This window comes from Cannabis sativa, unplaced genomic scaffold (genome assembly GCF_029168945.1).
Source record: "Cannabis sativa cultivar Pink pepper isolate KNU-18-1 unplaced genomic scaffold, ASM2916894v1 Contig3, whole genome shotgun sequence".
NCBI lineage: Eukaryota > Viridiplantae > Streptophyta > Magnoliopsida > Rosales > Cannabaceae > Cannabis > Cannabis sativa.
In genome coordinates, this window is record NW_026870039.1 from 4,692,076 (window position 1) to 4,706,480 (window position 14,405).

Genomic DNA, 14,405 nt, shown 5'->3' on the forward strand with positions numbered 1-14,405 from the left:
TATTTATTAAAATTGGGGACAGTTAATTAATTATTATATATTCATTATGTATATTTATTATTTGGAGGAGGTTCTATTTGCTTACATTTTTATTGTAACCATGATTATTTTTTTTTAGCCATTAAATCACTATTAAATGGTTGTGATTAATTTTTCAAAATAGTTGTGATTATTATTTATCTAATCCATTCATCATGGTTATTTTTTTTTAACCATTATCACTATTAGATTACTTTTAAAACTTTAATTAAGATTAATTATATTTTAAAATTAAATTAAGTATAATTATTAATTAATTTTGGGTAAATACTATTTTGGACCATGTGTTTTACAAAAGTTACTAATTGCACCTTCTGTTTTGTTAAATGATAAAATGGTCCCTCTATTTTTCAAAATGGTACAAATAGGACCCTTAACTTAATTTTTGACAACTTTTTTTTTTAATATAACCAACTTGAAAATATGAACAGATACAGAAAATGTAAACATTTTTGTCATTACACTTTTAGATCGGATTATTATTAAATTTTATTTTGACAAAAAATCAGTTCAGGGTCCTATTTTTACTATTTTGAAAATTACAGGGTCTATTTTGTCATTTAACAAAACAGAGGGTCCAATCGGTAACTTTTGCAAAACACAGGGTCCAAAATAGTATTTACCCATTAAGTTTTTGCAATTTATTATTAAATAAGGATCTTTTAACAATTTATTTTTTTATACTTAAATTATTTTAATTTTTATAACAAAACTTTTAATAATTTAAAATTATACACATATAATTTCATAATTAAAATTTTATTATACTTATAATATTAATTTAAAATGATTACACTTTATTATACTTCTTGTATTTCAATGTATCTTAATAATATCCTCTCTTGTATTGTCAATATTGTATTTCATCTGGGTTCTGACTATATTTGTTATCTTATTCTTGTTTAGATTTGTTTCATAATCAACTATGTGTGCTTGAAAAGTATGTTTTTTTTATCGATCCAGCTTGGGTACAGTTTATGATTGCAAGATAATGTGCCATAGGAATGAGAGTCAATTTTAAATGTTATTGCTGCTGCTAACACTTTCTTTCTAGAACTAGTTTCTATTGATGAGTGCCTTTCAATGTAATTTTGATTAAAGATTTAGGCTCAAGGCTGGATGGTATTTCATTATGTACAGGGCAAAAAGGTTAAAGTTCCAATCTTCCTTGTCCCAGCTACCCAAAAGGTTTGTCTCGCAAATGCAATGCTAAAATAATTGGTTACTTAAAGTTGTTTGTTGTAAAAATTTATATTGATACACAATCACAAACAAGTAATACAATGATAAGTAATGAAAGTTCGTCTCCACAAGGACTTTTTACTAGATAATGCAAAATCAACTAAGAGCAATTCCAAGAATTTCAAATAAAAATAAAATAAAGTAACAAATTAATTCAAGAGAAAAATTTGTGATCTTAACTCTAAACTTGAGAAATAATATTTTAAACTAAATAAACTAAAAAGAAGAAGCTAAAAGTGATTAAAGTGGTGATAATTTCAAATTTGGAAAATAGACTTGGGTGATTAATTTCCACTTGAATCTTCCAGTTGATACAGCAATGACTCAGCAATCCTAGCAGAGTTAACAGATTTAAAAAAAAAACCAGCAAGCTTTTTCCAAAACTTGCAATATACCATTCATAATCTCAACAATGCATCCCTATATCAGATTAGATCACAAATAGTCCAATATAGCATCAAATCTTTAGTTATGCATGGTAGCAAAATATGCCTATTTTACTACTAATTAATACCTAAAGAAAAAGGTAAAAATCATGCATCAATTAGAGGGGTTCAACTAGCTCTTACTTTTCCAAGTAAGATCTAGCTTGCTAAATGTTAAAGATGGACAAAAATTAACATTCAATCAACATTTCATCACAACTAATTGAACTAAGACAAGATTACTTAATCATTGTAAAATCAAAATACTAGTCCATACAAGGGTTCATAACCACCCAAATCTCAAAGATTCTAATTCATAGCTGAAATTAAAAACATCAAACCAGAAAATGAAATGTTCATGGAGTTTAAGAGAAAATTAGAGAGTAGAAAATGATATAAAATGAAGAGGAGAAAGAGAAATGAGTTTGAAGCTCAAATTCTCTCTTTGTAGGTTGTTTTCTTCTCCTTCTTCTTAGTCTTCTTCTTTGTACTCTCTCCCTTTTCTTTTCTTTTTTTTTTTGTACTTAGATTTTGTTTCCTCTGAAATTTTTGTAGCAGCCCCCTTTCAAGTGCATCCAACCTTTTCTTTTTTTATCCTCCTTCTCTTTTTCTCCCCAATTAGGGTACTAAAGTTTACCCTAATTGGGAATCCAAGTCATGGTCCACTTGTCCTTCATTTTCCACCTATTTGTTGAGTCATTAGCCACATTTCGCCACCTCAGCTCATTTTTCTCTTCATTAATGCCAGCTGGACTTTTTGCCAAAATATACTTACTGGGCTGGCAATTGCTACGCGATGATTGCTATAGCAATGACAGTCAGCAATAAGTCTTTTTCTGCTCTTTTTCCTCCTTGTTCCAAACATTTCTAAATACCTATTCTTGCATTTTTTCTGCTTAATACACATAAAAACAACAACATAAGTCTATTTAATACTTACTAACACACACACTTCCATTTATTACAAAGACACAACAAACTAAACACAATTACATAATATAGACATTAATTGCTCCACAATTCAACTTAAAATTCAAGCTTAAAGATATAAAAATAACTCTAAATCTTAGAGTTATCATTGTTCATAAGAGGAGAGAAATTTGTCTAACACATCCTAATCTACAGGTGTGGATGGACTTATATAGTCTTCAAAATTTTTATCATTCTGCAAAAAATTTAAAAAATCACTCCAAACAACTACATCAGGATCAATCCATTCATAGCTAACATCTTCAGTGTCATGCTCAATTCCACTGTTACTCATGTCAGAGACCAGGGGCGGACGTACATGGTTCTTTATAGTGGCCATGGCCCCCCTAGCATATATGTAATTAAGTCTTAAACTTTAGTATATTGTAATTGGCCCCTTAGCATATATGTAATTATGTATATGTAATTCTAAGTCTTAAAATTTAGTATATTGTAATTGAACTTTTTTAATAATTATTACATGGTGGCTCCTTTACAAAAGTCAAAGTAAAATTTAAAGAAAATAAAATGTATTTTGTCCACAGTAGCACTAACAAAATCATATACAATTATTACTTTCCTTTATAAAAAGAATAATAAGTGTCATTTTTCTTTTAAAGTAATTATTTATATTTTTTAATAATATTTATTTGGTTTATTTTAGTTAGATCATTACCACTTCACAATGTTTTTCAAAAAATTGGTTTTAAAAAAAGTGAAAAACTTCTTAATTTTACTATTTTAGCAACCATTTTTTATTTATTTATGTCAATAGTTAGTAAAAACTAAAAAAACTAAAAAATTTAAATTATGTATAAAGTACTAAAAGTAGTAACTTTTATTCTACACTTCCAGTTTTTACAGTTACTACAGATCAATCTTTTTCCACTATGAATATAGTGAAGATTACACTTCGCAACAAAATAAAAAATATATTTTTAAGTGATTGTTTGCTAGTGTATATAAAAAAAATTGCTAAAAAAATTAGCATAAATTCACTTATATATGACTTTCATGATATCTAAGAGAGAGGTATTGTATTTTAATTTTAATTTTAATATTAATAATATATTTTGAATTATCTATCACTTAATTTATAATATAGTTTGGCCCCCGTTGAATTTTGACTCCGGCTTCGCCCCTGTCAGAGACATCTTCTTCACATTTCTTTTTCACAAAACTCATGAAATGAAAAAAATTATATCTTCATCTTCGGACAAATTTGCTATAGGTTCTATGTTTTTGTTGTCAATCATTTTCGATGTAAGTGTGGTGGAGAGTGAATGAAATAGGATAATTGCGAGTAAGACTTTAGTTAATTAGAATTTATAATTAAAAAAATAAAAATCAAGATTTTAAAGATTAATTAGGTTTTAATTAAGTGTCAATATAATATCATCATGTTTTTTAATTTATAAGGAAACATCCTGCAAAAAATAAGCAGAGTGTGTTCTTGTAAAAAAAAAAATCATTATGAGGACAAAATTTTAATTTATATAAAAATAATTATAATTTTTGTAAAAAAAAATTTGTAAATATTATAATTAAATAGTTTAATTGTTAAAATTATTAAGCTAAGGGATTTATATATAAATAAATAAAATATTTATAAATTTTAATTGTTAAAAAAGGTCTTCTTAAATATTTATTTAATTAATTAAAAAATAGTTAATTATAATTAACTAATTCTAAAAATGGAATTTTTACCTATTGGTAACCTTCTATTATAGGTAAAAAAAAATATAACCATATGGTTACAATTAAAATGTAACCATTGAATAGTTACCCTTATAATTTATTTCTTCAATAATATTTTATTGTTACAAAAAAAAAAAAAAAGTTAAGTTCTTGTTCTTTACATAAAAGAATAAAAGAGAGTAATGATATTGAGGGAAAATTACAACTAAAGTACAGAATAATTAGCAATAATAAGATTAACAAATAACGCAAAATTTAAAATTTAAAACAGGGATGAACAAAGTATTAAAAACTAGAAACAATTAAAGCACTAATAATAAAACTAACACTAGATATATACTGATTCAAATCTTATAAATCGATGTGATCTATGGCTCTACTCCAGTTCTGGAACACCACTGAAATCTTCTTTATTGATTGAGCAAGAATAGAATACAACACAATCGAGATCGATTATTTGTGGATTCTCTCAAAGTATTTTTCTCTCACACTCTTACCTAAGAATCTTCTTGATCTATAGAAGATTCTTCATACAAAACCCAAACCCAATCTCTCTCTTTTCACTGTACCATTCTCTCTACCTCTCCATCTTTCTCTCTCAAGATCACCTCTCGAAACTCATCTGATCTCCTTCTTTTTGGTACTCCTTCAAATGCTAAGTGTTGGTGGTATTTATAGACCCAAAAAATAGATCCTAAAGTTGGTGGCTGCCAATGATAAGTTGTTGAGTTAGTTATGAGACGTACACGAAAAAATACTTCCAGATGAGACGTACGCTTCCTAAAAGATAGAACAAAGCGTACGCTGAAGGGACTTCCCAAATAGGAAATCCAACATCTGGAGTCGACTATCTGGGACTCCCTTCCAGGAGGGAACAACTGGCCATCCAGAACTCCTTTCTGGGGGAGGCTAACTTCCGTGAAGACTCCTTCCATGTGGACATGATAGGCATCCGAAAAAGCCCTTCCAGATGACACATATCATTCCACGAGACTACTTCCAGATGGTCAGGTTTAGACTTCGGGGAATGCCCTTCCAGAAGACATCTATCTTTTCATAACCAAAATTTTTTTGGAGATCTTTACATTTGGACACAAATTCCACCTAGTTTCTTCAAATTAAAATATTGACGGTGATGAAGAAAGAAACCCTAATTATTCCAACTCACAAACTGGGCCAATGGGATCCTACCAGGACCCATTTCACTCATTTATTTAAACTCACCCCATTAATTAGAGTTTCATACCTGGCCTGCATAGGAAAAGCTATTCACCTAATTATTCAAGGTCTCGGGCTGACCTGTTGGGATCTCGGTAAGGCCCATATACCTTTTTTCTTGTCCGGTTAAAGGGTCAAATCTCCAATAGAAGAGAATTAGTAGCTTCCAGCATGTGCAAACAAAGGGAAGACGATCTCTAATTTGCACCGAAAAACAACACTAGTCGAAAGGCGTGGTGGACACCTCAAAGGTTCTTGCTACACCAATAACATGAGATCTGAACAATTTCCTTGTTGTATTATTTCTTTACAATCCTCCTTTGATGCCTAGGGATTCTTCATTGTCCAAATTATTTTTTCACTTTATACCATGGATTCAGGTTTATATTTTTGCTTCAATATCAAGGTCATTTTGCTTTTTTCTTCTTCTTGGGTGAATGACGAAGGACTCCTTGAGGTGGGTGATCCTAGCATTGTAAAAAGTTTGATTCATAAAAGATTGTATACAATTGTTAAAGTAAGTAGTGGTGGTTTTTTAACTGCTGCTATTATTAAATATTTTATCACAAAAGAAAAGGTTCTTAAACAAGGAGAAATGGTGCTGGATGATAAGGGTATTTGTGCAATTGAGGATTTGGACAAGAAGGAGAATGACTTGCTTGTGAACCACCAAAAACACAAAGTTTTTCAATAGAGGAAAACTAAGGACTTCGTGGAGTCTTCCTTCTCCTTCTGGGCTTCACATTTGTTTTGTTTATTGTGAATGGACAAATATTGTTAGTGTTCTGGAGTTTTTCTTATTCAAGTATGTGACTAAGAAATCAGTGCAATGTTAGGTCTTTGATCGAGGTAGAAAGCTAAAATTTTTCGGAGTTCTTTTATGGAGCATAACCATGATTTCTAAGACGATGGCTATGCGAATGACATTTTCAAATTGGTTTTTTGATAGAGGTCAACTCATTGAGAGGTGGTTGTTCTTTTGCAACTTGTGTGATCACCCAAGGAATTCACTCAATTAGCCATGTTCTTCAATTTGTACCTTTCACTTGCGACTCTTTCACTTAGCTTTGGTTATTTTATAGCACCCAACCTTATGTGAGTTTCAAGCTTAATGAAATCAATCACCTTGAGGACAAGGAGAAACTTGGTGGCCTGCAATGTTAGGCCCTAAGATTAATATGGTGTGCAAGAATATTAAATTAAAAAGGGTACATGAGTCTTTGTTTGGGAGAATAATTTTGAGAGAGAAATTACTATGTATAGGTGAGTAAGAGAATGGAGTGGATATGCAATGTATTGAGTAAAATTCTTTGCATAAAAGGGTCCTAAGGACTCCTATAGTTTCTAATCAATTTTCTCATATATTCAATATCAATTTTCTCGTTCTACTCCATTGTTCTACTATTGTTTCATTGATATTTCTATTACTTTGTTATTGTATGTGTATTTTGCTACTGGTAAGTTATTGGCAAGATATTCTTATCAAATGGTATCAGAGCACCAATTATGGTTCTCTACTATAGCGCTATTGTTGCCATTATTTGACGAAGAGGATATGTTTGTTGTGTCTTTCACATAGAAGACTATTTCCATGATAATTAATTTCCTAAGAGAGAAAAGATACGGGTTGCTAAAAAATGTCTATTGGCTGTTGCTCAGATATGGTTTCAGATGGTAAAGAAGGAAGATTCGATCAAGCACGGAGGATGATCCATTTGATTGGTTCATGGCTCTTTGATATACAAACTCGATAACGATTTTTGGACTCGGTTCGATCTGATTGCAACATAGCTGTCGGGTTACCAATAACTTTTATTCGTGAATTATTCTTTAAAAAATTGAAAGCAATTAAGGTACAAGAATATAAACCACGTACACTCTCGAATGTGATTACCAAAGCTCTCATAGTGGAAGCACAATTAAAGTTTCAACATCAAATTAGCAAGGGAATGAAGGATGAACTGTAGAATGAAAAGCTACTTGTGGATCGTCTTGATGCTCAAGCAAAAACAATGCAAATTGATGTGTCAAATAACAACTCTCAACCAAATATTTACTCTATAAAAATAAGGTTGATGGTGAAGATTATTTTGTACAATCGAGTTATGAAAAGCTTGTTGGCTCATGTTTCTCCGTGCTTAAGCACAACAATGAGATTAGTAGGATAGCAAAAAAATTCATCAACCTCCTTTGTTCTCCCAAAACCATCCGTCAGTATGAGCTTCGACCTTCAGTTGATGCTTTCCGCTACATTTTACACCCAATTGCCTAAGTTTGAAGAAGATGAGCACGTAAGTCAGTGGAGATGATTTCAACCAACAAACAAGAAGAAATTATAACAAATCGGCAACAAACTCCAGTGAAGAAGCCCAAAGCTTACGAGATGGGGTTCTAACCAATAAAATGGACATTCTCGAACCTGGAGAAGTCGCTGCAAGTCGTGTCTAACGCCAACGCCTTCGTTCAGCTAGTCTTCTCCAAGGGTTCACTAAAGGGATTATTTCACAAATACACAAAAACAACAAAAAAATTACAAAAATACAATTTCACAGAATTTTAAATATTTTCACAGTTTTTTTATATTGTTTACATAAAGTACGGTCTTTTTATGTTATACTCTTGTTAATTTGTTGTTGATTTTTTTGTTATTTGTATGTTATTTTTTGTTGTTGTTGTTTTGATGTTATTTAGATGTTATTTTCATGTAGTTTTTTTTTATTATTTTCGTATTGTTTTTATAGAAAATTATAAAAATGTAAAAAAAAAAAATCGTAAAAATATAATTTTTTTTACAATAAATAGTGATTTATGTAATTATCCCTTCACTAAAATCCTATCACATCACGCCCAAACTCAACCCAGTTACTCTTGGTTCAAATTTGGCCCATGCAAGAAAATACGAAACCCTAATTACTCCAATTAACAGGCTGCACCAATGAGATTCTAGTAAGACCCATTTCACTCATTTATTTAAACCCACCCCAATAATTAGCCATTTGTTCTACAATTTATTGTTAGGAACAAATGAGTCTTTTGACATGCGACAGCATATTTATGAAAATAAATTCCTGCAATCATAATTCTGATAAAATCCCCTAATAAAGTAGAAATGTTATAATGTAGCAAAAGATATGAATAATGTAAAATTCTCTTTCTTTTTGTTTTTAATATTTTAATTGGGATAAGAGGCCACAACATTCATTAAAGATGGAAGTTTAAGAAAGAACAAAAGCAGAGAATAAAAAAGACTGAAAATAAAGAGCACAGCCGAGCAAAACAACAAATACAGCAAAATAGAAGTCTAAAAATAAACATCAGTAAAAGAGAATAAGAGCATATATTCGAAAATCACCTACCCCTATGATCGGTTCAGCAAGTGAAGCAGCATAAATTACTTTATTTATTTATTTTCCTTTTGGTTGGACTTACTTGGACAATAAACTCAAGTGTAGCCACATTTAAGCCTATACATACATGTTTATTTTATAGCTTCATGCTTTATATTCTCATTCAGGAAATAAATAAATAGAGACTTTATTAAAGAAAACGAAATATCAAGAGACTTTTTTCGTTTTTAGGTTTGCTTTAGTATAAAGTATATACAAGCATAGATATAATTGACACTCTGGTCTGATCAAAAGAGCAAGTCATGTTGCCATTCATTGATTGGAGAATAATCCCTAAAAGAAAATGATTAGTTCCAATAGTCAAAGTCAAAAACTTCCAACCGAGCCATTTAAAAGGCGGGGAAGAATTATTGGCAACCAAAATGCTAGGCAAATTAAAGAAAATGAAAATGAATCAAAAAAGAATATACAAGTTCTAAAATCGGTGGATGATAAAGCTAACAAAAAAGACAACCTAAAAACGACTACACTTTCTCTTTACAAAATTTACGTTTCAAATCTTCCTCCAACCGTTGCAATATCAATGAAAAAACACCTGAAATAATAATAAACATTTACATTACATGCAAATCAAAATTTCTAAATACAATTTATATAAAATAAAAGAGTATATTGGGAAGGAAGAAGAAGACGGCTCCTCAATCATAGCTGTCTAAAATCTCAATGAATTAACTTTCCCCAACCCCCTTCTCTGTTACTTTTTATTTTGGAAAAGACGTACGAAAAGAGACACAAAAAGATTGAACACACGAATGTATAATTAGTTTTATCAGCACTTTTAAAGTGAATGATCCCACATAAAAATTGTAGTGCCTAAAATATATTAAATTAGTAGCATTACTCCACACGTATAGTGTGTGTGTCATCATCTGCGAGAAGTTGAATCAGAAACCGTGACCGTGCTATATTTCAAATTTGACAATAACACAGAAGAAAAGATGGAAGAATAAAGGAACCTGAAACTTGGGAATCCCCTTGCTTTTGTGAGACTTTTACCAGAAGTGTGCCAGGGATTTGTTGAAAGACCTAAAGAAAATGATTACAAGTTAGAAACATACCGACCAACCATAAGAAGTTGCATCCAGTCCAAAATGAGAAGGTACCATACCGAAATTCGAAAACATAGGTCCTTCATAGGAATGTTCAAGCAGCTTGAGCTTATGGATGTATCTCGCACATGTTCAAAACCAGCAGTTTTATCATATTGTAACTCCTCCATCTTCAGGATTGCATTACAATGATTCTGTGAAGCAGTAATCTAGCAAAATGATATTTTGCAGTTCATGAGAACAAAGCAATATTACTTAACCAGTAAACAACACAAAACGGTAAATGAACAGCCAAAAGAGAAATCATACATCAACCGTAAACGACGAAACATTCAATTTACAAGATGCGCCACTAATGCAGAAGAAAGATTCGATTGATTGCAAAACATGTATGGCACTATACTGACGTTGAATGCCCTGTGAAGAAGAGCAACTTCAGATGTCAAGATAGAGTACAAAAAAATGATTCATTAGGAAATCACACACATCCAGATTACAAGGATCCTAAAACCCATCTATAAAATTAAAATCTTCAACTTAGATGATCTCCTGAGATTGAGAAAAATATAATAAAACATTGAAATAAATTTAGTAACCATTCATACCTCAAGCATGAAAGACAGGTTACCATTCTTAACCACATTAGCTGATAATATTTTTTTAACTGGTGGCACAAAAGACCAAGCAATCCCCCAACGACAAGTTTGGCCTTGGACAAATTCAGTAGTTTTTACTATAGAAACTCCAACTTCTCGAAGCTTTGCTATGAGGGATTTCATGTTTGATTTCCTCCCAACCATTGTAGTGTACCACCTGTAATAAAACGCTACAAAAATAAAAGCAGTATTCAAAACTCAACAGTTGCATAAGAACACAAAATGCACATGCAAGAAAAAATACCGAAAAGTTTGCTTCAATATGGAACTATCTTCAATTATACGACATATAAAAGCCTTTTCTCCACCAGGACAAACCATTTCTTGCGGAGTTCCACCACAGGAGGTTTTTGGATTCAATCCTGCCTCCTCCATGGTATCAAAAAATGGAGGATTGCACATGCAAAAATCAAACTTCTCATCATCCTTAACCACGCCAAGAAGGATAGGTGGCCCATAATAAGTCTTATTTGTATCAACACCCTCAAAAATCATGGGATTGGTGAGACCGAGCTCGCTTTCAGGACCACCAGATTGGTCATTTTGTGGATCTTCGACAAGAAGGCTAGCGTCATCACTTTTAACTTTTCGAATTTCAATATATTCTGATATGTGTGAATTATTCATAACATTTCTTTCTGCCCACTCTACTGCAACATCAGTCACATCTGAAACCAAGTTTAGTAGAATTGAAATTCTTTCAAATTAGAAATTGCAGCAGCAAACAACAACTGTATATTATATCGTTAATAAGAAGATACCTGACCCAACAAAATTCCAACCCTTAAGAGATGCACCGAGCAAAGGATATATGCAGTTTGCTCCAGTTCCTATATCAAAACCCCTCACATTATCACCATTCAATATAGTCTTTGGAATGATGTCAGAGAGTAGAAGATCTTCAATCCAGTGAATGTAATTGGATCTATTTGGCACTGTGGGGCATAGCTGCCCATCAGGAATCCACCTGAGAAAATACATTTACAAATTCACATTGAAGACATATGAACCTTCTCAACATAAAAAAAAGGGAGATCTCAAGTTCAATGAAAAGATAAATGGAAATAGTAAATACATCAAATAAGTGAAACTAATTTAGTAGCTATTGCACTCCACTCAACAGCTAAGGAGAACTTACTCATCAAAATAAAACATTCTTGCATAATGAGGAGCACAACAACATTGATATACTATAAAGTTACTTAAGAAATTTATATATATGTGTGTGTGTGCGTGTGTATATATATTTAATATTTATGTATATCATGAAGCTATCAAGGGAACATAAAACTTATACTATGAGGATTTTACATGAAATTACTGTTAAGGTTTGACCACTTGAACTCTGTTCCAACCGTATTAACGGTTTTGTCTCTCATTCTTTCTGAACAGTTTTCCGTTATTTCCGTTAGACTCTTGTTTGAGTCATCATGAGTCAAAACACTATATATAGAAGACATTGTGTAGTGTGAAGGATAAACAAAACCGAAGTTAGTTGAGTGAGTTTGAGGGCTGTAAAAGTTTCTCACGTATGTCTGATTGAGAGAACTCAAGTGAGGTTATTTTGTAAGGAGCAAAGACTCCATTGAGAAGAGGATCTTGGGTCCATTTAGTAACTTTGATCTGGAAATTCTAATCAATGAAACAGCTAAGCTAAGGAGGCTCTCCCTTGGATTATGTCCAAAATCAAGCTGATTTTGTGACCCAACCACCCAAGTAAATTGTGTTTTTACAGTTATTAGTTTTGAGACTTTAATTCTTTCCATTCGTTGATCTGTGTTTGTGCTTCTTTGCTTATCTTGTTTCTTGTTTGGTGTTGAATCACCAATTACTAATAAATCTTTTCCTCAATTATAAATTCTAAAACCACCATTCTCTTTTTTCTTTTTGCTCAGAATAAAACCATCATTCTTAACTAGTAAATATAAAAAGATACAATGCACTTAAGAAAAACAACCAATTTGCACCGAACCTCAACCTCCATCAATTACCATCGGGAAAATAAGTACTAGTCCATAATGGACAGTAATAAGAATGCAAGAAGAGGGAAGTGTTTCCTTTCCCATTCAGTCGTATGGCTACTTTTGCACTCATATGACACAAGTATATTAGTTCATTCATCCTCTTCATAAGCAAAATTCTTTTCACTTTACAATACTTTTCATCATCAATTCTTTACACGAAGGAGCTCAGAATTAGAAGCAACACAAATATAATTACTAAGTCACTGTGTTATTTTATCTAATTCTAACATTGGATTAAATATCAAACAAATCCCACGATAAACTAATTCATCCCAAACCAAGGCAGTGAACAGAAAGAGTTTATAAAGTAGATTACCAGTTGAGGCCAAGGTCATGAAGGAGCAAGACGCGGGTAAGTTCCCGTGTAGCATTGAAGTCAGTCCAATCGAGTCTGGGGCGACCGTCGCGTGAATAGAAGATGAAAGATTGGAAAGAAGGGTAGAGAGAACCTAAGAAAGCGAAGTCCGGTGGGTTATCGGCGTATTTGTTTTTGGGGTGGATGGTGGGTCGCTCTTCTCTCCTCTTCCTCTTCTTGTTCCCTGCCATTATTAGGGTTTCAGAATTATTTTTTAAAAAAAAAGTCTTTTTCGGTAATGGGTGATTTTACGAAATTATAAAGGTGTGTTCTTTTGCCGGGAAAAAGAAGATGGAAATCAGGGGAAAGGAGGAGCGAGAGAAATGGATCCGGGTCAAACCCCAACACAATCCGGGTCCATGGGAGTATGATTATAAACGACAATAATAAAGAGAAAATTATACTATACATCTTTTAACTTGATGTTTTTAATTGTTATGGTTTATTTCAAAATCTATTATGTTTAGTTTTTTTCTCAATTATTTTATAATAATTTTTATTGTTCTTAAAGTCAAAATTTGCTCTAACTTTTTGACAAATCTACACATCCATTTACAAGGAACACAAATTTATTATGTTTGAAATTATGCTTTAGTTATATGAGTGTGTGAGGATAATTTAGGTACAATATGCATGAAAAAAAAAATATATTTGAATTAAATTTTATTTGAAAGTAAATTTGATTAATGTATAAAAAAAGTGAGTATTTTTCAACTTCTCCCGATAATAAATCTATATAAACGATAACAAATTTCGAGATAAAATGACCCTAAATTTAGAGATTAAGTTAGTAATGTTCCTTTTTATAAACATTTAGCAAAATAACCATTTGGATAAAAATTTAATGATAAAATTACAATTATAACATTGGATAATTAATCCTAGCTTTTTACTATCTTCTCATTCTATCGTGTCCATGCGATCTCGCATCTTACAATTAGTAAATGTGTCTTGTTTTTTTTAATCAAATAAGCTATAGTGAGTAAAATTTTAATGGTTGCATTGTGTTTATTTATTTATTTTTTTTTTTTATCTTTTTTAAGTTGCAGTGAAGGGATCTTAATTTCTAATGGATTTTTATATTGCGGTATATTCATATGTCCATATATTACTTTAATAGTGTAGTATATTATTCTTATATGGGGTGGTGCATAAAGAACGAAAAATAAAAATATTCAAGTATATTACTTTAATAGTGTGATATATTATTTTTATGTGGGTGATATATAAAGAACGAAAGATAAAGTATAATACATATATTCATATTCAACTATATTACTTTATAGTGTGATATATTATTTTTATGTAGAGTGGTATATAAAG

The 14,405-nt window shown here is 31.2% G+C and overlaps 1 protein-coding gene across 2 annotated transcripts; it reads right to left on the minus strand.

Moving 5' to 3' along the window:
• Positions 1 to 9,222: 9,222 nt before the first annotated feature.
• Positions 9,223 to 13,451, minus strand: LOC115704514 (uncharacterized). Of its 2 annotated transcripts, none has more exons than XM_030631720.2 (8): positions 13,044 to 13,451; positions 11,465 to 11,670; positions 10,948 to 11,371; positions 10,653 to 10,860; positions 10,357 to 10,464; positions 10,107 to 10,256; positions 9,955 to 10,024; positions 9,223 to 9,533 (listed from the first exon to the last, which is right to left on the minus strand). In XM_030631720.2, the coding sequence occupies exons 1-8, from the start codon at positions 13,271 to 13,273 to the stop codon at positions 9,463 to 9,465; spliced, it is 1,467 nt and encodes a 488-aa protein (XP_030487580.2). In that variant the 5' UTR covers positions 13,274 to 13,451; the 3' UTR covers positions 9,223 to 9,462. The 2 variants fall into 2 exon arrangements, with proteins under 2 accessions (XP_030487580.2, XP_060963767.1); XM_061107784.1 differs by lacking the exon at positions 9,223 to 9,533 and adding an exon at positions 9,542 to 9,867 and having other exon boundaries at positions 13,044 to 13,437.
• Positions 13,452 to 14,405: the final 954 nt, after the last annotated feature.

What these genes read in the sequence shown, in the direction of transcription:
- LOC115704514 (XM_030631720.2), bottom strand. Translation starts at nt 13,273, where the DNA reads ATGGCAGGGAACAAGAAGAGGAAGAGGAGAGAAGAGCGACCCACCATC. An exon ending in ATATTGAAGCAAACTTTTCG is followed by an intron (nt 10,861 to 10,947) that starts GTATTTTTTCTT and finishes GTTTTATTACAG; the next exon opens with GTGGTACACTACAATGGTTG. An exon ending in AGGGGATTCCCAAGTTTCAG is followed by an intron (nt 9,534 to 9,954) that starts GTTCCTTTATTC and finishes TTATTATTTCAG; the next exon opens with GTGTTTTTTCATTGATATTG.